This window comes from Colobus angolensis, unplaced genomic scaffold (assembly GCF_000951035.1).
Source record: "Colobus angolensis palliatus isolate OR3802 unplaced genomic scaffold, Cang.pa_1.0 Scaffold61, whole genome shotgun sequence".
Classification (NCBI taxonomy): domain Eukaryota; kingdom Metazoa; phylum Chordata; class Mammalia; order Primates; family Cercopithecidae; genus Colobus; species Colobus angolensis.
Genome location: NW_012119710.1, coordinates 7832615 through 7859495, shown reverse-complemented (window position 1 = coordinate 7859495; position 26881 = coordinate 7832615). Strand labels below are relative to the sequence as shown.

At 39.2% G+C, this 26881-nt stretch overlaps 1 protein-coding gene across 1 annotated transcript; it reads right to left on the bottom strand.

Annotated features, from left to right (window-relative positions):
* Positions 1 to 17545: 17545 nt before the first annotated feature.
* On the bottom strand, positions 17546 to 18564 carry LOC105527207 (olfactory receptor 5AN1). Its single transcript, XM_011963496.1, has one exon. The coding sequence runs from the start codon at positions 18521 to 18523 to the stop codon at positions 17588 to 17590; it is 936 nt and encodes a 311-aa protein (XP_011818886.1). The 5' UTR covers positions 18524 to 18564; the 3' UTR covers positions 17546 to 17587.
* Positions 18565 to 26881: the final 8317 nt, after the last annotated feature.

Here is a 26881-nt window from a genome sequence, read left to right as displayed (position 1 = left end):
GCATTAGGAGATATACCTAATGTAAATGACGAGTTAATGGGTGCAGCACACCAACATGGCACATGTATACATATGTAACAAACCTGCACGTTGTGCTCATGTACCCTAGAACTTAAAGTATATATATACATATATATAAAAGAAACTTAAAAACTGGCAAAAGAAAAGTACTTCATTCTACATATGAGGCCCAGGATGATCCAAGGTCTTCTTGAAGCCCTGGGTGAATAGTGGAGTCATGTTTGAGCAGAGTCATCCTATTTCACCATACAGTTCACCTTTGAAAAATGCAAGGGCTAGGGGCACTGACTCCCTGTGCAGTCAAAAATTTGCACATGACTTTAGATTGCCACAAAACTTGTATTATAACAGCCTACTGTTAACTGGAAGCCTTACCAAGAATATAAATAGTCAATTAACACATTTTTTAATGTTACATGTATTTTATACTGTATTTTTACAACAAAGTAAGCTAGAGGAAAATGTTATTAAGAATGTTATAAGGAAAATAAAGTGTTTACTGTTCATTCAAAATAAAGTATTTACTATGATGAAATAGATCATCATAATGACCTTTATCTCCATTGTCTTCATGTTGCACAGGGGTTTTTAGAAATACTGACTTGTGCAGGCTCAGAAGGAAGAGTAAGAGGAAAGATTGGTCTTGCTGTCTCAGGGGTAGCAGAAGTAGAAGAGGAGGAGGAAATGGAGGGGGAGACAGGAGTGGCAGGCTCACTCAGTGTAACTTTATGAAAATAAATCATAATTTCTGCCTGACTTTTTCCCCTTTTCATTTCTCTAAAAATGTTTCTATATGGTGTCAAACCCTATACCATTTGCTTTAGTTTAAGGCTCGTATCATAGAAGGGTCCGTGTCATAAAGGAAGTCAAAAGCAGTCTTGAGTAATTGGAATCCTTCTCCCCGATTGTCTAATGTCAGTACGTCTTCTAGCAATGCTTCTTCTATGTCTTCTTCTTCATTATCTGGCACTTGTCTGGAAGCACTCAACTCCATCAAGCTGTTTTCTGTTAATTCCTCTGATGTTTGTGTTCACTAGCTTTTGAATTTCTCTGAGATTCATATCTTGAAATCCCCCTCACTATCATTAGATATCCACAGTCTCTTTCATGATTTTCTTGGTTGGCTCTGTCATAAATCCTGTGAAGTAAAGCTCAATGGCTGTACACTGTTTTCTCCAGCAGGAATGCATTGGTTGGGACTGGATGGCTTCCAGTTTTTTCTGTAACGACTGCATCTTCAATGATGTAATTCTTCCAGACTTTCATAATGTCCTCTCTGTTAGGGCTCTTTTCTATAGTGTTGACAATCTTTTCATAGAGTATCGTATGTAATGAGACTTAAAGGTCACTGTGACTCCCTGATCTAGAGGCTAAATTAGAGACATTGTTTTTGAGTGCAAGTTGACCACTTTGATGCCGTTGGTGTTGAACTCATGGGGTTCTGAGTTGTCAGGGGCATTGTCCAATATCAAAATTTTTTTTTTTAAAGGAAGTCCCTTACTGGCAAGGTACTTCCTGACTTCACAAAGCATCCATTCTGTAACTAGTCCAGAAAAAATATTCTCATTATCCACACCTTCTTGTTGTACAACTGAAAGACTGGCAGCTGGTGTTTATCTTTTCCCTTCAAGGCTCGGGAGTTAGCAGCTTTATAGATAAGGGCAATCCTGATCATAAACTGAACTGCATTTGCACAAAACAGTCAAGTTAGCCTCTCCTGATACTTGCTTCTCTTCTTCATTAATAAACGTCCTTTGTGGCATTTTCCAACCCCCCAGAATAGGGCACTTTTGTCTTCATCAAAAATTTCTTCAGGCAGATATCTTTTCTGTTTAATGACTTTTTTCTTAATGGTATCTGGAAATTCATCTGCTTCTCTTGGTCAGCAGAAGTTGCTTTTCCTGTTATCTTGACATTTTAAAAGCCAAACCTTTTTTGAAAATTATCCAGTCATTCTTTACTAGCATTAAATTCTCCAGCTTTAGATTCTTCATCTTTCTTTGGCTTTAAGCTGTCATATAATGACTTCACTTTTTCTGGAATCATTTTAGAGTCTATAGGTATGCCTTCTGTATAGCAATCCTGTACCCACATAAAAGTTGCATTTTCAGTATGAGATAAAAAGGTGTTTCACAAAAAGTACAAGGGTTTTCTACCCACCGGAGTAGCTGCAGTGATAGCTTCATGAATTTCCTTTTCTTTTGTTCACAATGGTCCTTGCACTGGATTCATTTATCTTATAATGGCAGGCAATTGTAGCTGCAGACCTCAATCAGTGATATATATCAAACAATTCAATTTTTTCTTGTGATGTCATGACTATTTTTCTGCTTCTTGGGAGCACTTCCAGCATCACTAGTAGCACTTTGTATTGCTTCCATGGTGTTATTTTATGATAACACCATCCAAGGTTTATGACACTGTACTAAGCACAATGAAAAATATCTGAGAACCATGTGAGATAACTTTTTACTGCTATACACACTTTTTTGGAGAGATGAAGTTCCCACGTGAGGATAACTAGCCTCACAAAGCACTTTAAGCAGATACTTTCGACACTTGAGCTCACTGCAATAGCAACAGGAGGTAGTTTCAAAATTATTACAGCAGTACAGTATGTACTACAGTTAATTATATGAAGTTATGATTTAATACTGAATCTTTATGTTTGTTTATATTTCTCTCATTTGTGAATGGCACCATGAATGGTTAAGTGCCTGTGTATGTAAGTTTTGATAAATTTTAACTTTTTACAACAGTGTTAGGAGATGAGGCCCAATGAAATGTGATTAGGCCATGAAGGTGGAGAGAATGGATTAACGCCATTATCAAGGGAGAGAATTCATTATAAAAGGGGAAACTTGACCCTCTTTTACTCTCTTTCTTGCCCTCTCTTTGCTCTTCTGTCATGGTATGACACAGCAAGAAGGCCCTTGACAGATGTTAGCCCCTTGATCTTAGAATTCCCAGCCTCCAGAACTGTGAGTCAATAAATTTCTGTTCATTATAAATTTTTTAAAATTAACTTTTTATAATAGATTTTTGTATATTTTATGATAACAAATGATAAAGTAGACTAATATCTGTATATATTTTATGTGGTTGTGACATACCTAACTTTGTCTTAATATTTTTTATATTTCTAGGTTATGTAGTTTATTTGTGAAGTTTTTTCAAATTGTTGCAGATCTCTAAAATATTTTCCATTGTACTTATTGAAAAGAAATTCATGTATAAGTGGAGCTGCATAGTTCAAATCCATGTTGTTCCAGGGTCAACTGTATAGAGAAATGACAGAGTTTTCTTAATTTAGCATATCTTCAAAGTCTCATGTGTTTGTAAAACAGGAACACAGAAATTAAGACATTTTAGGTGGTATCATGCTAATTATGCTTATTTACTGTCTTTGTCCCCAAAGACAGCATGATAGTTATCTAAAAATTTTTCAGTAAAGTTTCATGATTGTATATATGAAAGACAAAAATTAACTCAACATTGATGATTCAAGGTTTTATATTTAGCCAGCTTCATGACTGAAAAAAATAGTGTTTCTTTTTCTTTTCTGGGAATAAACCCATTTCCTTCTCATTCCTCTTTCTCAGCAGATGGCACCAAGCAGAACCATGTAAGTGAGTGGAAACCACACCTCTGTGGCCATGTTTGTTCTGCTGGGACTCTCAGATGAAAAAGAGCTGCAGCTCATCCTCTTTCCAGTCTTCCTGGTGATTTACCATGTGACCCTGATTTGGAACATGGGTCTTATCATCCTCATCAGAATAGACTCTCACCTGCACACACCCATGTACTTTCTTCTCAGTTTCCTGTCATTTATAGACATCTGCTATTCTTCTACCATCAGCCCAAGGATGCTTTCAGACTTCTTAAAAGACAAGAAGACAATTTCCTTCCATGCCTGTGCCACTCAGTATTTTGTTGGGGCCTAGATGAGTCTGGCTGAGTGCTGCCTCTTGGTCTTCATGGCCTATGACATACATGTGTGCCCATTGGCAGCCCCCTGCAGTATTCAGCAATCACGGTCCCTGGTATCTGTTGGAAAATGGTAGTTGGAATCTATGGGGGTGGATTCCTTAGTAGCTTAATTCATACAATCCCTTGCTTTAATCTCTACTACTGTGGGCCAAATATCATTCAAGATTTCTTCTGTATCATACTTCAGATTATTTCCTTGTCTTGCTCCAACCCCTTTATCAACCAAATGATTCTTTTTCTGGTAGCTACTTTTGTTGGGTTGGGCTCTTTGGTTGTTATCCTTTTGTCCTATGGTTTCATTGTAGCTTCCATGCTGAAAATATCATCAACCAAAGGTCGTGCCAAGGCCTTCAATACCTGTGCCTCCCACCTGGCAGCTGTGGCTCTCTTCTGTGGCACAACCATTTCTGTATACATGCATCCTAGCTCTAGCCACTCCATGAAGCAGGAAAAGGTGCTCTCAGTATTCTATGTTATCCTTATCCCCATGTTAAACCCTCTGATCTATAGTTTGAGGAACAAGGGAATCAAAGAGGCCCTCAAGAGGGTGATAAATGAGGCAACAGATTTACATTAGTAAGAACAACATTTGGGTAGATATTGCTATTTCTGTAAGGAAGATAGAAACAAGAATATGTAAGTGACTCTTTGTATGTCACAAGAATAGCTAGGTAGAGAGAAGAAGTACAAACTTTACTTCCTGGATTTCTGGTGCCATTGTAGTCAGACCAAGTGATCTGTTTGAGACAGTGTCACTGACATTGAATACAGTTTAAAAAGTCAGTTTCCATGATGAGAACTCAGATAGATTAAACTTTAAAAGGTGATTATGTTTTTGAGAGCAAAGGGCTGGTAAATATTATTTGTAGAGAAATAACAAGAACTTAGGATGCCATACTGTGTTTTCTTCATTTATTTTCTTTTTTTTAACTTTTATTTTAGGTTCAGAGATACGTGTGCAGGTTTGTTATATAGGTAAACTCATGTTATAGGGGTTTGTTGTATAGATTATTTTGTCACCCAGATACTAAGCCTGGTACCCAATCGTTATTTTTTTCTGTTCCTCTCCTGCCTCTCACCCTATACTCTCTTTAGGCCCCAGTGTCTGTTGCTCCCTTGTTAGTGTTCATGAGTTCTCATCATTTAGCTCCCACTTATAGGTGAGAACATGTGGTATTTGGTTTTCTGTTTCTGTTTTACTTTGCTAAGTATAATGGCCCTCAGCTTCATCCATGTTCCCACAAAAGCCATAATCTCATTCTTTTTTTGTGGTTACATAGTATTCCATGGTGTATACGTACCACATTTTCTTTATCCAGTCTGTCTTTGATGGGTGTTTAGATTTCATGTCTTTGCTGTTGTGAGTAGTGCTGCAATGAACATTCGTGTGCATGTGTCTTCATGGTAGAATGATTTATGTGCCTCTAAGGATATGCTCAGTAATGGGATTGCTGGGTCAAATGGTAGTTCTGTTTTCAGCTCTTTGGGAAATCACCATACTGCTTTCCATAATGGTTAAACTAATTTATGCTCCCACCAACAGTGTATAAGTGCCCCATTTGCTCTGCAACCTTGCCAGCATCTGTTATTTTTTTTCACTTTTTACTAGTAGCCATTCTGACTGGTGTGAGATGGTATATCATTGTGATTTTGATTTGCATTTCTCTGATGATCAGTGATGATGAACACCTTTTCATATACCTATTGGCCGTTTTTATTTTCTCTTTGGATAAATGTATATTCAGGTCCTATGCCCATTTTAAAAATCAGGCTGTAATTTTTTTTGCTTTTAAATATTATGACTTAAGAAATAAATGTTAGGTATTAACTCTTATCTGATATATAGTTTACAACATTTTCCCCCAATTTATGGGTTGCTTTTTAATTTTGTTGATTGCTTCTTTTGCTGTGCAGAAGCTTTTTAGTTTGATGTAGTTCCATTTATTTCTTTTTGCTTTTGTATTCTGAGCTTTTGGTGTGATACATTGCAAAGGCTAATGTCAAAGAGCTTTTCCCCTATATTTTCTTATATGAGTTTCAGGTCTTACATCTAGGTGTTTAATCCGTTTTCAGTTGATTTTTGTATGTAATGTAACATAAAGGTCCAGATTCATTTTTTGCATGAGAAAATCTAGTTTTCTCAGCACTATTTATTAAAGAGACTATCATTTCCTCATTGTGTCTTTCGGTGCCCTTATAAAAAATTAGATGACCATAGAGTCAATGAGGAGGCAGCTAGTAAGCATTTCAGCTCCACAGAATCCAAACTTGATTTTTGAATTCAAGTGAAATAATAAGATTATTTGAGAGACCTCTAAAAGGCATTAACACAAAGAAAATACCTATGCATACATCCTTATGTACATGTATAATCATCTTCACACAGAGTCTCAGAAGAGAAATTGTTGGGTCAAATGATAACTTATAAGAAGCACTTTCAGCATGCCTCACCTACCTTGAAGAATCAAAACAACAATGACAACGTAAATATATTATCCAAGAAGTAACATGGGAGTTTAACAGAAGAAGTAAAACAGGCAGCCTGCATGACCAGGACTGGTCAAAAACTGAGAGTGAATCTCAGGTACGGGAGAGGGTGAGTGAATGTTTTTCTGTGGGTCTATTTTCCCACTGATGAAACTATACAACCCAGGACACAGGCAAGCACCTTGGTGCTCCCAATCCTTGAATCTAACTTAGGGAGCAGCTGGGATATTGTGAGAAAGAACTACTCCAGGGAGTGTGTCTCTCTTCCTCAGACTTATGCAGCCACAGTAAGGCACCATTTTTGATCCTATCTCTTAAGAAACTGTGCATGATCCTAGGAACCAACACCAGCAGTCTTAGGCATTAGGGAGATTTGGGCTGCATCTTGCAGAACCATGACTTGAGTGGGAAAGTGCTCTCACAACCAGAACTGAGAAGCAAGCATGGCAAGAACTCCAGCTGCTGGTTCTGGAACTGGGCAACCATCTCAGACATGAGCAGAATGAGAATTGCTGTAGAGACTTGGTACCGAGCTTGACAGCAGCTCCTATGGCTGGGGGCTGAATTACAGGGTGGGTAAGAACTGCTGGGACTGACTAAACAGCTGGGTCAGCTACCACAGCCAGGACAGAGGAGGAGGCCCTTTTGGGACTGGGGCATGAGAGGGACATAAGCCCTCAACTCACTGGTCAAAGCAGTAATTACAGGGACCAGCACCATCCCCCCAGTGGCAGAACATCAACACAGCAGTGATCATCTTTCACCCAAGCATTTCACCAGAGGACTGAGGACCATCCCACTCCTTAGTCACAACAGGTGCATGCATACCCTGTTAGGGAATCTGAAAGCAAGATTGCCTGGTCTGGGTCCACCCAGTTTTAATAACCCCTGAGATTGTAGGATCTAGGCTTCTGGATGTTTCACAGCTCAAGCCACCACCTGGGACACCTGAGCACTTCTCCCAGGGCACAAAGCTTAGAATACTGCTCCTAGCTTGGCTAGCTCCAACCTGCAAGTGTCATCTACTGGCCTGGAGGCTGGCTTGAGCAGTCCATTTCAACCACTTCCAACAAAAAAGTACAGTGTGTGGAAACTAGAAGGACATCTTACTACCACTGCCACCACCGTCACCCGCTACACCCAAGCAACCTGGAGCAAAATAACCTACTCACTTACCCAGTATGCTGCTATTACAACAGCATCCAGAAACATCATTCAGAGACCACAGAACCAATCTTCCTGGATTCACCAACACAGGTGGTAGCATATGCTTCCTCAGGTCGCAAGGATAGACATGTTTAATTCACCATCACTTAATCTGAAGATGGATGTATCTGGCATTCAAACTGCAGCACAAGTTTACCACTGCCCCCATAAATTACTGTACCCTAACACACTGAGTCTAGTCTAAATAATCATACAGCATCTTCACTGTTGCATACACCCAGGAGTAAAGCCAGAAGGCTACACCCAATCAACAGAGTTGTCACATCTTTAAGAAAAAAGTTCTCCCCTAAGTAAAGTAAATTAAAAAATAAAAAGAACTGTTACACCATGTGTGCAGAAACCAACCTAAAGACACAGGATACATGAAAAAGCTAGGTAACCCTCACACCCTCAAAACCACACCCTCAGAAAACTACAATAATTCTCCAGCAATAAATGCTAAACACAAATAAATTCTAAAAGTTGCAGATAAAAATTCAAAATATTGATTTTAAATAAGCTCAATGAACTTCAAAAGAAATCTGAACATTGATACAAACAAATTAGAAAATCATTTTAAGATATGAATGAGAAATTTACCAAGAAGATAGATATCTTAAAAAAGCAGTAATTCTGGAACTGAAAACTTTATTGCAAGAATACATTTGAAAGCTTCAACAACAGACTAGATTAAACAGAAGGAAGAATCAGAACTTGCAGATAGGTTTTAAAAATATAATATAGTAAGACAAAAATAAAAAAGAATAAACAAAGCCTCCAAGACTTTTGAGACTATCTAAAATGACTGAAATAATAAATTATTGGTATTCCCGAGGAAAAAAGATCAGGAAACCTATTAATGAAACAATGTATAAAAACCTCCCAACTCTATCAAGAAATTTAGACATCTGAACAAAAGAGGCTCAGTGATCCCCAGAAAAGTCAATACCTAAATGAGTTTGCCACAGTATATTATTATTAGACTGTCTAAAATCAAATGAATGAACAAATTCTAAAATTGGCAAGAGAAAAACATCTAGTCATCTACAAAGGAAACTACTTCAGAATTAACAGCAGACTTATCAGCAGAAACTTTGCCAGTAAGAAGGTAGTGAAATGACATATTCCAAGTGTTGAAAGAAAAAAAGCAAACTAGTAGCCAAGAATTCTATGTACAGCAAGAATTAAGCTTCAGGAGAAATGCTCTTTCCCAGACAAGCAAATGCTGGTAGAATTTGCCATGACTAGATAGGAAACAGAAGAAATGATGAAAGGATTCCTAAACTTGAAAGCAAAAGAATGGTGTTTACCATCATGAAAACACACAAACATAAAACTCATTGTTAATGCAATAATACAAAGGCGGGAGTGAAAGGAATCAAATGACAACACTACAGAATTCCACAAAACCAGAAACGAACAGTGAAAAAAATAGAGAAAAGAGAATGTATAAAATAACTAGACAACAATTAATAAGATGACAGGAACAAAACCTCACCTATAAATACTAACCTTGAACATAAAAGAACTAAACACCACATTTAAAAGGTATACATTGGTAAGATGGGTTAAAAAATCAGACTTAACCATAAACTGTCTACAAGAAACTCATCTTATCTGTAAAGACACTTACAGACTGAAAGTAAAGCAGCGGAAAAAGATATTTCACACAAACAGAAACCAAGAGCAAGCAGAATTAGCTATAATTAGATAAAACAGGCTTTAAATTAAAAACAATAAAAAGGATAAAGAAGGCAATTATATAACGATAAAGGTATCAACTCAGCAAGGGAAAATAACAATTCTAAACAAGGAACTAGAAAAGCAAGATCAAACCAAATTCAAAATTAGCAGAAATAAAGAAACAACAATGATTATAGCAGAACTAAATGAAATAGAGACCAAAAACAATATAAAGGATAAATGAAACAAAAATATCAACTCAGCAAGAGAAAATAACAATTCTAAATAAGGAACTGGAAAAGCAAGATCAAATCAAATTCAAAATTAGCAGAGATAAAGAAATAACAACGATTATAGCAGAACTAAATGAAATAGAGACCCAAAAACAATATAAAGGATAAATGAAACAAAAATTCGGTTTTAAAAATAATAAACAGAAATTGATAAACCATTAGTGAGACTAACCAAGAAAAGAAGACAGAAGACCCAAATAAAGACAATCAGAAATGAAAAAGGAGATATTATAAGTGATACCACAGAAATACAAATATGTACATGTATTTAACTTATTGTTATCAAGCTGTATTACCAGCAAGCTATGCTATCTTGGGACAATCCTTTAGTTTCTCTGGCCTCAGGTGCTCCACCTGAAATTGAGGCTTTGCTGAAATTGCTGCCTTTTCTTCAGCTATGCCCTGCCCCCAAGGTGGAGTCAACATAGGCAGCTGGCCTGGGTGAGCTGTGGTGGGCTCCACCCAGTTTGAGCTTCCCCACCTGCTTTGTTTACCTACTCAAGCCTCAGCAATGATGGACGCCCCTCCTCCAGCCAGGCTGCTGCCTCGCAGGTCAGTCTCAGACTGCTGCACTAGCAGTGAGCAAGGCTCCTTGGGCACGGACCCACCGAGTCAGGTGTGGGATAAAATCTCCTGATATGCCGTTTGCTAAGACCATTGGAAAAGTGCAGTATTTAGGTAGGAGTTTCCCATTTTTCCAAGTACAGTCGGTCATGGCTTCCCTTGGCTAGGAAAGGGAAATCCCCCAACCCCTTGCACTTCCCAGGCAAGGTGATGCCCTGCCCTGCGTTTGCTCACCCTCCATGGGCTGCACCCACTGTCTAACCATTCTCAATGAGATGAACCAGGTACCTCAGTTGGAAATGCAGAAATCACCCATCTTGTGCATCAATCACGCTGGGAGCTGCTGACCAGAGCTGTTTCTATTCAGCCATCTTGGAATGGAAGTCCACCATGCTTTTTTATTCCCTGGAGTTCAACCTTCTTTTCTGTTTGGTCAGAACAAGGCATGTAGGCTAGAGGTGGATCACAGGGACAGAGGCTCGAGAATGGCAGTAATATTCATTTATGCCTTCTTTAGAAAGTGATTGCAAGAAACACATTCACCCATCGAAACTCAAAGAATGGACTTGGAGACACAAAGAACAGTGGAAGCAAGACTTTTAATGTCAGTCTTGCAAGATTGGGTGTCTGGTAGGCAGGCACACCCAGGGCAGTTACTAGTATTGCTCTTTAATATGTTGCTCAAATTCTTTCCTTTATGACTTCATACCTTTATCTGTTGCCTATCCTATAATTTTTTCCAAATTTTTCCCTGGACCTTCCCTCAAGATGGGCTTAGCTAGACTATATGTGGCCTTGCCTTGTATTATGATTTATTTTACATCCTTTATTTGTAGGTTGTTGTTTTCTCTGTTATTTTAATGTCTCTGGCATAGGGAGGAGTCCTGGAAGCTGGAGCATAGATGCAGGATAGCCTTAGCTGCATCAGTAACTCCTTCTGCACAAATTGTGCTTTTAGCTTTGGTGGTAACAAATTTAAACATTCTGCAGTTTACCAATCCTTATTTTGTCTTTTTTTCCCTAAGGTGGTGACCTATAGAGGTTCCTCTCAATTCCTCACTTTCACGTATCCTGTTTCTCCTAACTTGCCATAACACAATCTTTCTGTCCAAATCAGTGAACTTTTTTTGCACTCATACTATGTTTTTGAGTACTGATTAAATAATTATGACCCAGTTACTCTATGTAATATTAAGCAGGGACACTATGCAAACATTAAAAATGTTTATACTTATGTGCTGATCTGGAAGGCCATCTTTAGTGGGAAAAAAAACTGGTTGCAAAATAGCATATTCAGAGAAAGTCTAGTCTTACCTTTGTTTAAAAGAACAAAGAATACTCAACATACACACAATATGAAAACAAAAGAACCAAACTCCGTGTAGATAACACATAGACATGTGAAAAGGAAAAGCCTACAAGAGAACAGCCTAGAGCTATCACAGTGGTTATCTCATGGTCCTTCTTGTGAATCCAAATGATGTAAACCTTTCATCAAAAAAGATGTATATATATATAGAATATTTTCCCAACAATTTTAAGGAGTTCAGGAACCCCTCTGATGTATCCTACTGGTTTTGTCTCTCTGGAGAACTCTGACTAACATGTTCACTCTCTTGTCATCACTGTGTTGCTGCAGCTTCTTAACTGGACTCCAGAACCTTCCTAGAGCAATTTTCATGCACAGATAGCCGTCCAATTGTTTTCTGTGGGTGATGAGGGTTGAGATCCCTGACTTGCCATCTTGCTTATGTCACTTATATAGCTTCTGAATACATTGATATTTGTAAGGGCAAGAATACCTTGGATATACTTTGCTCTTTTCTGTATTAATTTCATAATCAACTTTTAGTTTCCAAAAGCAAATATGCTGTAATTTCGATTGGTATTTCACGTAGTTCATACATTAATTGGTTAGAATAGAAATTTTCACAATTTTGGTTCTTTCAGTCTGTGACATTTGGCAACAGCAGTAACAAATCAGTCATGGAAGTTTCCCCTTCCCTTTATTTTGAGCCTATGTGTGTCTTACATGTGAGATGGGTCTGTTGAAGACAGCATACCATTGGGTCTTGCCTTTTAATCCCACTTGCCACTCTGTGCCTTTTTAGTGGGGGATTTAGCCCCTCTACATTCAAGGTTAATATCGATATGTGTGCATTTGATTCTGTCATTGTGCCATCAGCTGGTTATTATTTTTACTTGTTTGTGTGGTTGCTTTATAGTGACACTGGTCTCTGTGTTTAACTGTGTTTTTGTATTAGCTGGTAGCAGTTTTTCCTCTCCATATTTACTGCTGCTTTCAAGATCTTGTAAGTCAGGTCCGGTGGTAATGAAGTCCCTCAACATTTGCTTATCTGATAAGGATTGTATTATTCCTTCACTTAGGAGCTTAGTGTGGCTGGATATGAAATTCTTGGTTGAAGATTATTTTCTTTAAGAATGTTGAAGATAAAATCCCAATCTGTTCTGGCTTGTAGAGTACCAGTGGAGAGGTCTGCTGGTCAGCCTGATGGGGATCCCTTTGTAGATGACTCACCCTTTCTTTCTAGCTGCCTTTAACATTCTTTTATTTTGACCTTGGAAAATATAATGATTATGTGTCTTGGTGATTATCTTCTTGTGTAGAATCTTACAGGACTTCTCTGTATTTACTGAATTTGACTGTTGTCCTCTCTAGCAAGTTTGGGGATATTTTCATGGACAATATTCTGAAATATATTTTCCAAGTTATTTTCTTTCTTCCCCTCCCTTTCAGGGATGCCAATTACTTGTAGATTTGGCCTCTTTACATGGCCTATACTTCTTGGAGGCTTTGTTCATTTCTTTTTTTTTCTCTTTGTGTCTGACTGTCTTATTTCAGAGAACCAGCATCAAGTTCTGAGATTCTTTCTTCAGCTTGGTTTATTCTGCTCTTAATACTTGTGATTGCATTGTGGAATTCTTGCATTGTGTTATTCAGCTCTGTCAGACCCACTAAGTTCTTTTTTATACTGGCTATTTTTCTTTCAGCTTCTGTGTCACTTTATTGTGATTCTTATTTTTCTTGGATTGGATTTTGCCCTCCTCCTGAATTTCTATGATTTTTTTTTCTATATATATTCTGAATTCTATTTCTGTACATATTCTGCATTCTATACATATTCTGAATTCTATTCCTGCCAGTTTGGCTTGGTTAAGAACCTTTGTTGGAGAACTGCTGTGATCATTTGGAAGACATATGATACTTTGGCCATTTGAGTTACCAGAGTTCTTACATTGGTTTTTTTCTCATCTCTGAATGTGGGTGTTTCTTTAACTGCAGAGTAGTTTGAATAGAGTCAATCGACTTATTTTCTAGATGTTTTACTGGGCCAAGCCTTGTGTAGGGTCTTTATTTGAAGCTCACTTCTTATCTCTGGTTTCAGAAGGGGACGTGTTAGTGAGATATTTTTGGTGTTGAAGCTTTGAGGTGTGATTCAGCAGGTGATATCTAGGCTTACAGGCCAGCTGGAAGACTCTTGCTCTGTTGTGTGGCTCCGCTATGTTTCCTTACAGTTGCAGCTGTGTACCCTCCTGTCAGTGCTCTGAAAGTGTGGGTTCCTCTCCCACTGAGTGCTGGCTGTAGTTCCTGATTCAGCACTCCTGGGCTGCCCACTGCGGCTCTGGGGATATCTCTGTGTTTATGTTCCTTCCCCAGCTTAAAGACAGCAGAGGAAGAGATCTTAGTAATGGTTGTGGCTAACGGTCACTTGTTTGACTCCTGGGGGCTCCACCCCAGAAAGATGCAGGTCAGCAATCACTCAGTGCAGCCAGTCCAAAACGGAGTGTATGTGTTGTGGGCCCAAGCCAGGGGTTCTCTGTCTGGTGATGAGCGGTGGGGGGTGTGTGGGACCCGTGGGAGACAGACCAGCCTCTTCTCTTTGGGTTGACTGCAGATTGCTAGAGGTGTGGATAAAGAACTTAGTGTCTTTGCTCCTTCATTAATCTGAGGGTGTCCAGGGCGGTTCTGCTGCAGAGGCAGTGGCGTAGAAGCTTTCAGTTGACTCTGGAAGCTCTGTCCAGGGAGTTGCTGATTTGGAACTGGCTTGATAGCTCTGCTGGGGGTGGCTGGAGGCCCAGGCCTGAGGATCTTCCTGGTGAGAAGATATGGGAATGGAAACCTACGTAACATTCTGGCCACTTTTCCATAGGGCTGCTGTTATATGCTTGGGCCCTGCTCCAGTACCTAGTCACCTCAGATTTCCCAGAACCTGGAGGTGTCACCAGTGAAGGCTATGAAACAGCAAAGATAGTGGCCTGTCCCTTCCTCTGAGAGCTTTTTCTGAGGGAGGTATGCACATTTTTCTGGTCCCAAAGCAGCTGTAGGAAGTGGCTGGAGACCTTAGTTGAGAGGTTCCACCCAGTGAGGAGGAACAGGATCAGGAACCACTTACAAAAGTAGTCTGGCCACATTTTGGTAGAACAGCTGTGCTGTGTTGGGGGGTCTACTTCAGTCTCCAGTTGCCTCAGACACTTTGAAGCCCAAAGGCTGGAGCTGCTAAGTCACCAAAACAGCAAAGATGGTAACCGTCTTCTCCCTTTGGGAGTGCCATCTCAGGGATAATTCAAATCTTTGCCAACTGGAGAGCTCGGTGGGGGTGGCTGCAGGCCCCAGTTGGGAAGTCCTGCCCTGTGAGGAGGAATGGGATTGGATACCCACCTAAAGCATAGTCTGGCTATGTTTGGGTAGAGCAGCTGTGCTGTGCTAGGCTGGGGGTTCTCTTCCACCCTGGGTCAGCTCGGATTCTTCAAAGCCCAAAGTCTGGAACACTTAAGGCATCTGAACAGCAGAGACGACAGCCCAGCTCTTCCCTTTGAGCTCCTTCTTAGGGAGGTGCAATGCCACTACTGGTAGCTGGCTGGAATTCCAAGCCAGTGGATCTTATCTTGTGAGGTGCCATGGAATGAGGGCCTGTGGGTAGTTGCTGCTAAGCTCCCTGGATTCAGCCTCTTTCCTAGGGGTATATACAGGAGTCGAACCTCCAACTTTGCTGGAGCTGCAGCTACTTTTACCAGAAAGCCCAAGTATCTAAGGCTCTGAAGTCTCCATGCATGACTGAGTGGCTGCTCTGCCAAGACTCGACATAGCTCTGTGTGGTAGACTTAAGACTGAAAGCCCTGGTGGAGTGGGTTCACAAGGAGATCTCTTGACTTGAGGGTTGCAAAGACCTAATGCTCACCCCTTGTGTTCCTTTCCATGACAGCTGCACACACCAGCTGCTTCTAGTCAGCCATCTTGCCCACTGCTCCCCTAGTTTTCGTAAGGTTTGAATTGGCATTCTTTCTTCAATTTTTTTCCCAATTCACACCTTTGTTACTTTATTGTATTGCTTTTCAAAAGATTGTTACTTCAGATATTAGCATTGGCTGCATCTCACAAATAATGCTTTATTTTATTCGTGTTTACCTTATATATTAATAAGCAATTTGGCACCTTACACATTAAGGGGTATTGAAGAAGGGAGGAGGCTTTGATACCTGCAGTGTTAGTTTGGATTCGCACCCCTTCACTTACTAGCTGTGTTTCTTAATTCCTCTGGCTTCAGTTTATTCATCTATGAAGTTGGTATAACAATAAAACGTAGCTCAACTGAAGCCATTTAAATTCTTTGAACATAGAAAGCACTCAATAAATAATAATACATGACTCATGAATAGCGTTTATTATATGCTGGGGTCCCTATTCTGAGTTTTCAATAAGTATCAGTTCAATCATCCTAAACAACTCCAAAATAGATATATAATATCTCAATTTTACAAATGAGAAAGCTGAGGCACAAAAGATTATGTGGCTTGCCCAGCATCACACAGCTTGGGAGTGGAAGAGCCTGAATTTGAAGCCAGGCAGTTTGGTCTAGGAGAAAATTTTCAATTTTAAATTACAAAGTATATTGGTTAACTACTGCTGTATAACAAATCACAAAATCCAGTGCTGACTGCGACATTCATTTATTGTCATTCACATCTCCTCAGATCACCTGGAGATCAGCTGGGACTGGCTAATGTAGAGTAAGCTTAAATGCATGACTTCTTCGAACATGACTGCAGGTTAGCTTGTCTAGGTTGAGCTTGACTGTGATACTTTTGACCCATGTTTCTTTCATCTCTCCTGGATTCAATAGTTACCCAGTCAAGAGTAAATTTTCTAAATTTAATGGGGGAGAAAAAGGAAGGTTTGAGTCCCACAGTATCAGATATTACATTGGCTGTGAACGTTGACTATCATCTCCATTATAATTTCCCACTATACTCTAGATACGAGAAATCAAATCATCAGACTCAAAAGTACATGTCATTGGAGGGACCATATCCTTGTTTCTATCCCACTTCATGATTAAAATCACCTCCTTCTTCCTTATGCTACAGCTGGTGTAGGCAAGGAAATTGCCAAAAATGTATTAGATGATTAGTGCTGAGAGAGGTCTTAGGCAATCTGCAGCTATCTCAGGCTGCTCTTTCTTAAAGACACAACTAGGCCAATATATTGCTTTTTTTCCCTTTCCAGTGGCAGAACCCCTTTGTCTGTTTATTCTCTCCTGTCCAGAAACAGAATAATCAATGGTTACCACCATGTCTTTATTATGCTGTATCAGCATATATGGGAGATGATGTTTCTAAACTCCTGGGGGTCTGTGCCAGGCCTCATTTCTCTAGTGGCAAAGTCCTAACATTGAACCATCTTTGATCTGAGAAGCCAAAAGAAACAAAAGATTTCTTTTTTTCTTTTTTTTTTTTTTTTGAGGTGGAGTCTTGCTCTGTCGCCCGGACTGGAGTGCAGTGGCCAGATAGATCTCAGCTCACTGCAAGCTCCGCCTCCCGGGTTTACGCCATTCTCCTGCCTCAGCCTCCCGAGTAGCTGGGACTACAGGCGCCCGCCACCTCGCCCGGCTCGGTTTTTGTATTTTTAGTAGAGATGGGGTTTCACCGTGTTAGCCAGGATGGTCTCGATCTCCTGACCTCGTGATCCGCCCGTCTCGGCCTCCCAAATTGCTGGGATTACAGGCTTGAGCCACCGCGCCCGGCCGAAACAAAAGATTTCTAAATCTTGTTGTTTCACAAATACTTTTGGATAGATTAATAAATGATGAGGCCACACCTGATGTAGGATAAAAATAATGAACCTCCAGGACCTAAAGATCCTGATGTCTGTGGCATCGAGTCACCTGTTGGTCCATATTGGCATATTTTCTGCATCAAATCAAGCCTTCTTTGTCCAAAGGCAGTAGGGGGTATGATTTTTGTTAGTCCATTCATGATGATGTTTTGTGGGCAAAGGGGATTCTGATGGGACATATCTGGCAGAAGTCTCAGAATCTGTAAATTCAGCAGCACCTTCTCTTTTGCAACCTCTTCAAGGCATCTTTAATTTCTTTGTTCCTCAAACTGTAAATCAAGGGATTTAACATGGGAATGACCATGGTGTAGAAAACTGATGCAAATCTGTCAAAGCTGGAAGAACCTCCAGAGCTGGAACTCAAATAGACAAAGATTCCTGATGTATAGAAGAGGGAAACAGCTGTTAGATGAGAAGCACAGGTGTTGAATGCCTTAGACCTGCCTTTAGCTGAAGTGATCTTCACGATGGAGATGCCAATGTAGCCATAGGAGATCATGATAACTAGGGCACTTGCTATCCCAAAGAACATGGTTAATATAGCAGTCATGACCTGTACAAAGAAAGTGTCAGTACAGGACAAGATTAACAGTTGGGGCATATCACAGAAGAAATGTCTGATGACATTAGAACCACAGAAGTGGAGTTGAAGCAAAGCACCAATTTGGGATAAAGAAGCAGTGAGGCCAGTCATGTAGGCTCCCAGTACCATCCAAACACAGAGGGTGGGTGACATGATGGATGAATAGAGCAGGGGATTACAAATGGCGGCATAGCGATCATAAGCCATGGCCGTCATGAGACAAGACTCACTCAGTCCCATTGTTGAAAAGATAAAGTACTGAATAATACAACCAACAAAAGTGATAGTTTGCTCTTCCTGTAAGAAGTTGGAGAGCATCTTGGGGACTGTGGAGCTGATATAGCAGACATCTATGAAGGACAGGTTACTGAGGAAGAAATACATGGGTGTATGGAGGTGAGAATCCATCCTTATTAAAACAATGAGGGACAGGTTCCAGGCCAGAGATGTAATGTAGATCACCAGGAATGTAGTGAAGAGCACTGTTACGATCCTGGGAAAATCTGAGAATCCCAGCAGGACGAAATATGTGATTTCTGTAATATTTCCTCCCCTAGTCATTGGCTCGGTGCTCCTAATATCAGAAAGGAGACAAGAGAATGGATTGCTAACTCAGGTGAAGTGATAACATTACCATCTTCATATGTGTACATCTGTTCCTCCAACAAGCACTGGAAAAAGAGAAATGTTTCACTCTTCTGATGGAAAGACCCCAACTTGTCTTCTTGAATTGTCAGCATGTATCTGCACAATGCTTCAGGTTCTTGATTAATTCATGGAGTATCATGATAGTTAAAAAATATATTTAAAAACATGACTGGTAATTAAAAAAAAATATGCTATAGAAATGGTGAGAATATTATGTATAAGGTAAAGATCACTAATTAAGGTAATCGTTTTTCTTAAAAAATACCTCTGATGATTAATTATATAACTGTTGCTTTAAAATTATGAAAGCTTAGGTCAGGTGCGGTGGCTCATGCCAGTAATCCTAGCACTTTGGGAGGCTGAGGTGGGCAGATCACCTGAGGTCAGGAGTTTGAGACCAGCCTCGCCAACGTGGAGAAACCCCATCTCTACTAATACAAAAATTAGCCGGGCGTGGTTGTACAGGCCTGTAATCCCAGCTACTTGGGAGGTAGGTGAATCACTTGAACCTAGGAGGCTGAGGTTACAGTAGGTAGGTGAATCACTTGAACCTAGGAGGCTGAGGTTACAGTGAACTGAGATCGTGCCACTGCTCTCCAGCCTGGACAACAGAGCGAGACTCCATCTCAAAAGAAAAAAAAATTATGAAAGCTTAAATGGTCTCCTTCCAAAATATGTCTGATGGACAGCAGTCCTATCCTGGATTGTTATCTAAGTGGATTTAAAATACTTTTTATTTTATCCTTTAGAAAAATTACTTCCCCTGTTTATAATAACTTCTCCTACTTTAATAAAAATGTATTCAATATAACATATCTAAACTGGCCTTAACAATAATATAAATTCTGATAATATTTTCAGGCCGACAGAACATGGGTGTTCAATAAGGTTATGGAATAAATCTCCTTAGGGAAGCCTTCATGCAAAGCATTCCAGAAGGAGCTAGTGCAGCTCACTCTTGGCCTCAATGGTTGCCTCAATTTTAGGGTATTTGGCAAACAGCATAGTAATGTGGCTAAGGGTTCAGACTTTGGAGTTTTAGTTCCAATACTTCTTCTATTAACTTGTACCAGTGACATAAAAACATTAAGCTTAATTTACTGCTGAGGCACAAAAGGACAATGATATAATAATGTAAGGATAATAAAAGCTTCTAACTTCCCAAGTTACTGGGAAGGTTATAAGTGAAAATTCTTGCAAAAGCTAAGCACACAATTAGGTATACAACAATGGTTCAACAGAGGTTGGCTATTGTTATCATGGATTGCTTACAAATAACCATGAGTGACAGGTGTACCTGTGGGTAGGAATGTGAAAAGTAATGTTTTCATGGGTTAATTTGAGGAGATTCATGAGCCAGCATCAGCTTTGTAGATGGCCAGGCATCATTGCCTCTCGGCAGGTATAGATTCAGAACTAGTGTCCATGCTGGTCAAACCACCAAGCGCCATGATGATATAAGCCACATAAACCATTGTTTTCTTCAGTTTGCTTGACTTTGGGTACACTAGGTCAATGGAAAACCAGCATCAAGTTATGATGGATCTTAAACTAGAGGAAAGGTCAAAGTAAATATTTCAATTCTCCAATAATACAGAGATACATCTTTTTTTTTTTTTTTTTGGTAGATACAATCAGCAAGTTAGAGCTTACCAACAGACTTATGGTACTAGGTTGGTGCAAAAGTAATTGCACCAACCAAAAGTATGCATGGATTATGTACGTTCACTCTGTTCCATACTCAGACTGTCCTTTCTTGAGGTCAAAGGGCAAACCAATGTTAATAGCCAAGATTATTTCGAAAAAGATGAATAATTAGAAAGGATTTTAACTTTCAGATATTAAAAAGTATTATGAATATTGATAATTCATTATTCTTATAATAACAGACATGTACCAAAGAACAAATAAAAATTTCACAAATCAATGTAAGTGTTGGTAAGAATTTTATATATGAAAAAGTATTTTCAATTGATAGTGAAAGAACAAACTCTTCTACAAATGGTCTGTGAGACCTGCCTTACTATAGGTAAAAGAGTATTTGAGGAATAAATAGATGTGCAGTTATATAATCTTGGGATGGAAGTGATATTCCTGAAAAGTAACACCAAAACAGAAATTATAAGAGAAAAAAATATGGCAAAACAATTTAAAAGTTGGTAATGGCAGAAAAACCCTTATATAAAGCATATTTGAAAGACAGTTGATGAATGGGGGAAAACAGTGATAAAACAGAAAAAGAGAATATAATTATTATCTTAATATATAAGATATTGTATAAATCAGTAAGGAAGGAGCACTCATATGTACCACTGATGAGTGTACAAGATAGTTCTACTTTTCTAGAAGAAAATTATTTGCTTTTTATGAACTATTTTGCCTGCATGATGAGCTCTCTCTCCCTCCCCCTGCTCTCTCCTCTCTCTCTGTCTCTCTCTTTCTCTGTCTCTCTCTCTCTCACACACACACACACACACACAACCCTTAAAAACCATTTATAATATCAAACATTAAAAGTAATGGATAGAATCATTTTGATTTTTTTCTTTATCCTTATCTGTATTATCTTGTTTTTCTACAGCTTCTACATTTATGATAAAAATATTATTAAATGTAAAAATCACTAATAGGGTGGAGAAAGGGGGAGGAGGGCAGAAGAGAGAGAGGGGTGGGGAGAAGAGATAGAATGTGGAGAATAGACTTTCCTGAATCTTGCTTGCTGGCTGTGTGATGTTTAGCACGTGATTAACCTCTCTGTACCTCAGTTGTCTCATCTACAAAGGAAGCTGATAATCATTACCATCTCATAGGGTTGTTGCAAGGATGAAGTGACACAAAGGGCTTAAAACAATAAGGCCTCGGCCGAGCACGGTGGCTCAGGCCTGTAATCCCAGCACTTTGGGAGGCTGAGGTAAGCGAATTGACTGAGGTCAGGAGTTCAAGACCAGCCTGGCTAACATGGAGAAGCCCCGCCTTTACTAAAAATACAAAAATTAGCCAGGCATGGTGGCACACGCCTGTAGTCTCAGTTACTCGGGAGGCTGGGGCAGGAGAATCGCTTGAACCGAGGAGGCGGAGGTTGCAGTGAGCTGAGATATCATGCCGCTGCACTCCATCCTGGGTGACAGGGTGAGACTCCGTCTCAAAACAGAACAAAGCAAAACAAACGAAAACAATAAGACCTCAGAAACGTTAGCAAGGATCATTCCCATCATCACATCTCTCTTAAAGGGTAATAAAGAAAGAACTAGTACTGAAGTATTAAGAAGCTCTCAATAAAATTATTTCTTAAATTAGATGATTTCTAAACCAGACTAAAGAATATTGTTGACGAATGATTGTGTTATCTCCCATGCAGCTGGATTGTCAATTCCTGATGCTGCTTTTTCTTCCATTACCACCAAGTACCCTCAAGCTGAGAATGCTGACTGTATACAGGACACAGATTAGTAGAGATGTTTGGTTACTTAATACTAAGCATTGTGTATACTAATATTTGCAGAACTCAACAAATTTCTCTTTAACACATTCATTATTAAATGGTTCTTTCATTCAGGTTTGAATGTCAAACTAAGAAAACCTTATTTTTGTTTTATTTCCATTATGAGTTTATTAACTTGGAAATCTTTCTGTTTACTCTTAGAATAGCCATAAAAGGAATGGGATCATGTCCTTTGCAGGGACATGGATAGAGCTGGAAGCCATTATCCTCAGTAAACTAATGCAGAGTCATTATCCTCAGCAAATTAGTGCAGGAACAGAAAACCAAACACCATATCTTCTCACTTATAAGTGCGAGCTGAACTATGAGAACACATGGACACAGGGAGAGGAACAACACACACTGGGGCCTGTCAGAGGGTGGAGTGGCAGGAGGGAGAGCCTTAGGAAAAATAGCTAATGCACGCTGGGTTAATACCCAGGTGATGGGTTGATAGGCGCAGCAAACCACCATGGCACACGTTTACCTTTGTAGCAAACCTGAACATCGTGCACTTGTACCCCAGAACTTAAAATAAAAATTAAAATTAAAAAAAGATTTAAAAATAAAAAAAAACCCTCTAATACAATTTCTCAGATATGTTACCCAAGGTGAGTTAGATTTAATGGAAATATTTTCAAAATATAAGCTCTTACAGATAGTATCCCCCAGACACCAATATAACTGGTCAATTCAGTGAAAATAAGTCAAATTGTTGATCAATTGGTTGCACTAAAACTCTTTATTTTTGTATTACATTCTGGCGACACAGGCAGACATAATTAAATGTACTCTATGTAATCTACCATTTCCAGGAAAGAACAAGGAGTTGTGGATTGCTTTTCTTATTCATGATAAAATTTATCCTGAAAACTTACCTTGTTGATATTTGATAAGCTAGGGAAAAAGAGAAAAAACTCTGGATACAGTCACTCTCTTTGATTAATTCCTTACATATGTTCACCATCTCCTGAGACAATTTGCAGAGGATAAGGTAATTGATGTAAATACTGGGTAAAGATTTTACTAGATGAATGTAGGTGATCAAAATCCTATCCAGTGCTAATCTAATAAGGACATGGTCAGTTTGCAAAGTTGTGCAGGGTACAAAATCAGGTGAAGCCAGAAACATTGCTAAATAAAGAACAATATATGTACAAGAAGGTTACAAGGATATTTAAACCAACACTTCTTGTGCTTGGAGTCGGTATCTCTGATATCTGTGTTGCCCAGGATGGTGTCTTCAGATCCCAGGGTCTCCAAAAATTACAACAGGGAGCAATTTTAAAGTATTTCAGAAGTTCTAATTGCACGATATATGAGTACTCTGTCATATCATTAAGACTCAATGTGTCTCTTGCTATTCAGAGATCATAAATCAAAGCTATGTATTTAAACAGAATCAAGATAGTTATTAGCATTTTGAAAACAGAATCCTGAAGGGCAAAAATTAAATTAAAAGTGCCCTTGGGGTGGAGAAAACTGGGATACATACCCAAGCAGGTTTTGATCTTAGGAAATTCCTCTGAAACTCAGTAAATTATCATTTTTGATTCCTCTTTCAGGCTTTATAGACAACATATATTTGACTATAGATCATCCCAACATCCCCATTTCACAGGTGAAAAAAAAGAAGATAGCAGTGTTCAGGGTCACATCCTTAAGAATTCAATACCCATCCCTCACCCCAGAATAATACCTGAAATTTTGTGTTTGAGGTTTTTCTTTTTACAGAAGATTGAGTAAGAAGAAAGAGGGTCCAACGAGGAACTTTAGGTAAAGAATGTAGAGTGAGGAAGAGGGAAGAGTTAAAGATTGAGAGAGACTGAGGACCATAAACTCTGTTCCATGTGTGTCCTTACTGGAAGAATTACATGGATATTGAGGTGATACAGAATCCACTGTTCCAAGTCTTGTCCTGTGACCTTGACCCAGGTCCTCCAAGAAGACAGAGTTCTTGCCAAAGGTGGAAATTGCCTATTTCTTTTCCAACGGAATTTTTCAGGTGGGCATATCACACTCCAAGATGGGCATGTTTGACCACAAAATTGGCTGTCCACTCACAGCAAGAGAGATGGTCTCATGTGGGGATCCTCTTAAATGTGCTGCCGAGAGCAGAGATGAAAGGAGAAAAGCCAATTAGAGACAGAAAGCATGCCAGGTACTTGCTCTCTGGTGCCATGGTTGTCATGGAGTTTTTGTCCCTGCTGATCTCATGCCCCACTTTGCTGTGTGGGTCAATTCCCTGTTTCCCTATTGTCCTATCATGATGTCAGTATTGCAACTTTTTACTCAACTTGAAGTCATTGGAGCTGGAAAGAAGATAGGGATCTTCTAGTCCAAAACTCTCAATTTCTGGGTGAAAAATCTGAGACCAGAGTGCTAAAGGGTTTGCCCAAGATGACACCCTAGCCAGTAATATAGCTTGATAGCAATAAATTTGATAGGTGTATGCTTCTCTGCTTACAAAACGCTTTCATTCTAGGTAATTACATACATAGTTCCTCAAATACTTGACTTGAGTCAATTATCACAGCAGTTCTGCAAGGCAGACGTGTTATTATTTCCCATGCATAAGTGAGGAAATTGAGGCACTAAGGAATACAATAAGATTAATTCATAACAAAGCCATGGCTTCTCATATTTATGACCATGGGTATTGATATAATACAATTTGGGTTGAATTTTGGCTTGGCCACTTGCTACTTGTGTGATCTTGAGCAAATTAACCTCTCTAAGCCTCAGTATTTTCACCTATAAAGTGGGGCTAACAGTAATAGCTACTTCACAGGGTAGCTTTTCATTGAGAATTAAAATGGATAAAGACTATAAAGCACTTATCAGAGTGTGTAGTATAAATCATGCCTTCTGTTTAATAGCAGATAAAACTCACGTTGTTTTGATTTGAAGATCTTTTGAGATGTATCGTTACCTACAATGAGAAGAGCATGATAGGCCTCAGTATGCCATCTGCAATTGGGATAATTTCTCACCTGCCAAATCTCATATGGGTATAGGAAAAATCAAATCTATGTGATGTAAATACATGAAGTGTAAAATGTTGTATAAATGCTAATGTAATATAAATGAAATTTAGTACATAAACTCTAGACTAGAGAAATATCTCTTACACATTAAAAAAAATTATCTTGGTCTGTCTCTGAGCCACCATGATACCCCTAGGTCTGGTGCTTCTACTGCTCCCTGGTCAAACTTAAGGCCCTGGAATCCCTGGGAGGCTCAGGCCTCAGGTACTTGGGTCCAGCCTCCCTAGACATGCGATGATAGCCATCATTTCTGAGGTCTTGCGCCATTTCTGAGGTCTTGCGCCGTCTCTGGGAGGCTACAGTGAAGCATGCTCCAGGTGCACCTATGCCAAGAAATTGCTGGCTTTGACTTCCTTGCACCTCTAGGAATCTTCTCAACTCTTCACCTTGACAGTAGCCCTTTCCACCTACCATTTTTTTCTTGCCTACTTCCTTTTTAAAAAATTTATGTCCTTCTGTAGGCTCAAAGGGTAAGGTGGAAGGAACAGGGTTATTTGGGAATAAACCCAAACAAATATTGCCGTTCTGCACCATGCCCCCCTCCTCTCCCCTTCCCTTTCCTCCCCTCCCCTCCCCTCCTCTTCCCTCTCCTCCTCTCTCCTCCCCTTCCCTCCCCTCGCCTCTCCTCTCCTCTCTGCTCCCCTTTCATGCGCTCTTCTCCTCTTCTCTATTTCTCTCTTTCATTCACTTACTCTCTTTCTGTCTTTACTTATAATATATCATTAGAATTTAAAGTCAGTAAGCTAAAGATTTATTTTTGGAATTTCTTCCCCTCCCCTCCCCTGCTCTCTCCTTTCCTCCCCTCTCCTTTCCTCTCTCCCTTACTTCCTCCTTCCCTCCTTTCCTTCCTTCCCTTTCTTTCTCTTTCTTTCCAAATGTGACTTTTTTCTACTAGGTTGTGCATGGAAAAACCAAAACCAATTTACTGCAAATCTGACTATTAGCTTTCATGGCTTTATACTGAAAATCATGAATATATATCATGGTCACTTTACATAAGCAAGGCTCAAGGTGGTCTTAGTATAAATATTTTTAAAAATCCAAAATCATTAATTTTTTCTCATCCATTTAAAAAATTTATGGTAGGAATATTTTAATGCTATACAATTAGCAGACTGAATTTAATTTCATGATAAATCCTATTTCAACATGATTGTGAGAATGAGATATAGTAATATCTAGCTTGTTTTGATAAAAGACTTCTCCAAGAATAATAGGATTTTAAACTATCTTCATGTGAACACCTTAAATGAAAAAAACTATGATTCTCTAATTCATGTCTTAGCTTGCTTGTATTTAAAATTTAATTCAGTTTGGATGGCTTTTGAGTCCCACCAAAATATTATAAATCTATTATAAATGTTTTCTGAAATTTACTTAGTTATGAAAAAATGAGGATGAAGTCCCAGTTTTTGTCGCCCCTTGGATTATAGATATCTTGTCAACTTTCTCTGAAACATTTTATATTTGAGAGCTTAGACTTGAGAATCTGTTATGTCCTTTTTTTAGTCAGTCTGAATTTTTACCCCCTCAAACACGCATACTACTTAAATTCCTTAAATACCAGGGTGCCATTTGAAATTTAATATAATTTTGACACAGTGTTTTTGTGTGTTACATTATAACATCACAACCGGCATTATACTATGTCTATTATAAAGACTTGGCCGGGCGCGGTGGCTCAAGCCTGTAATCCCAGCACTTTGGGAGGCCGAGACGGGCGGATCACGAGGTCAGGAGATC

Bases quoted from the DNA above. Each gene is read 5' to 3' on its own strand.
- LOC105527207 (XM_011963496.1), bottom strand. From the start codon at position 18,523: ATGACTAGGGGAGGAAATATTACAGAAATCACATATTTCGTCCTGCTG.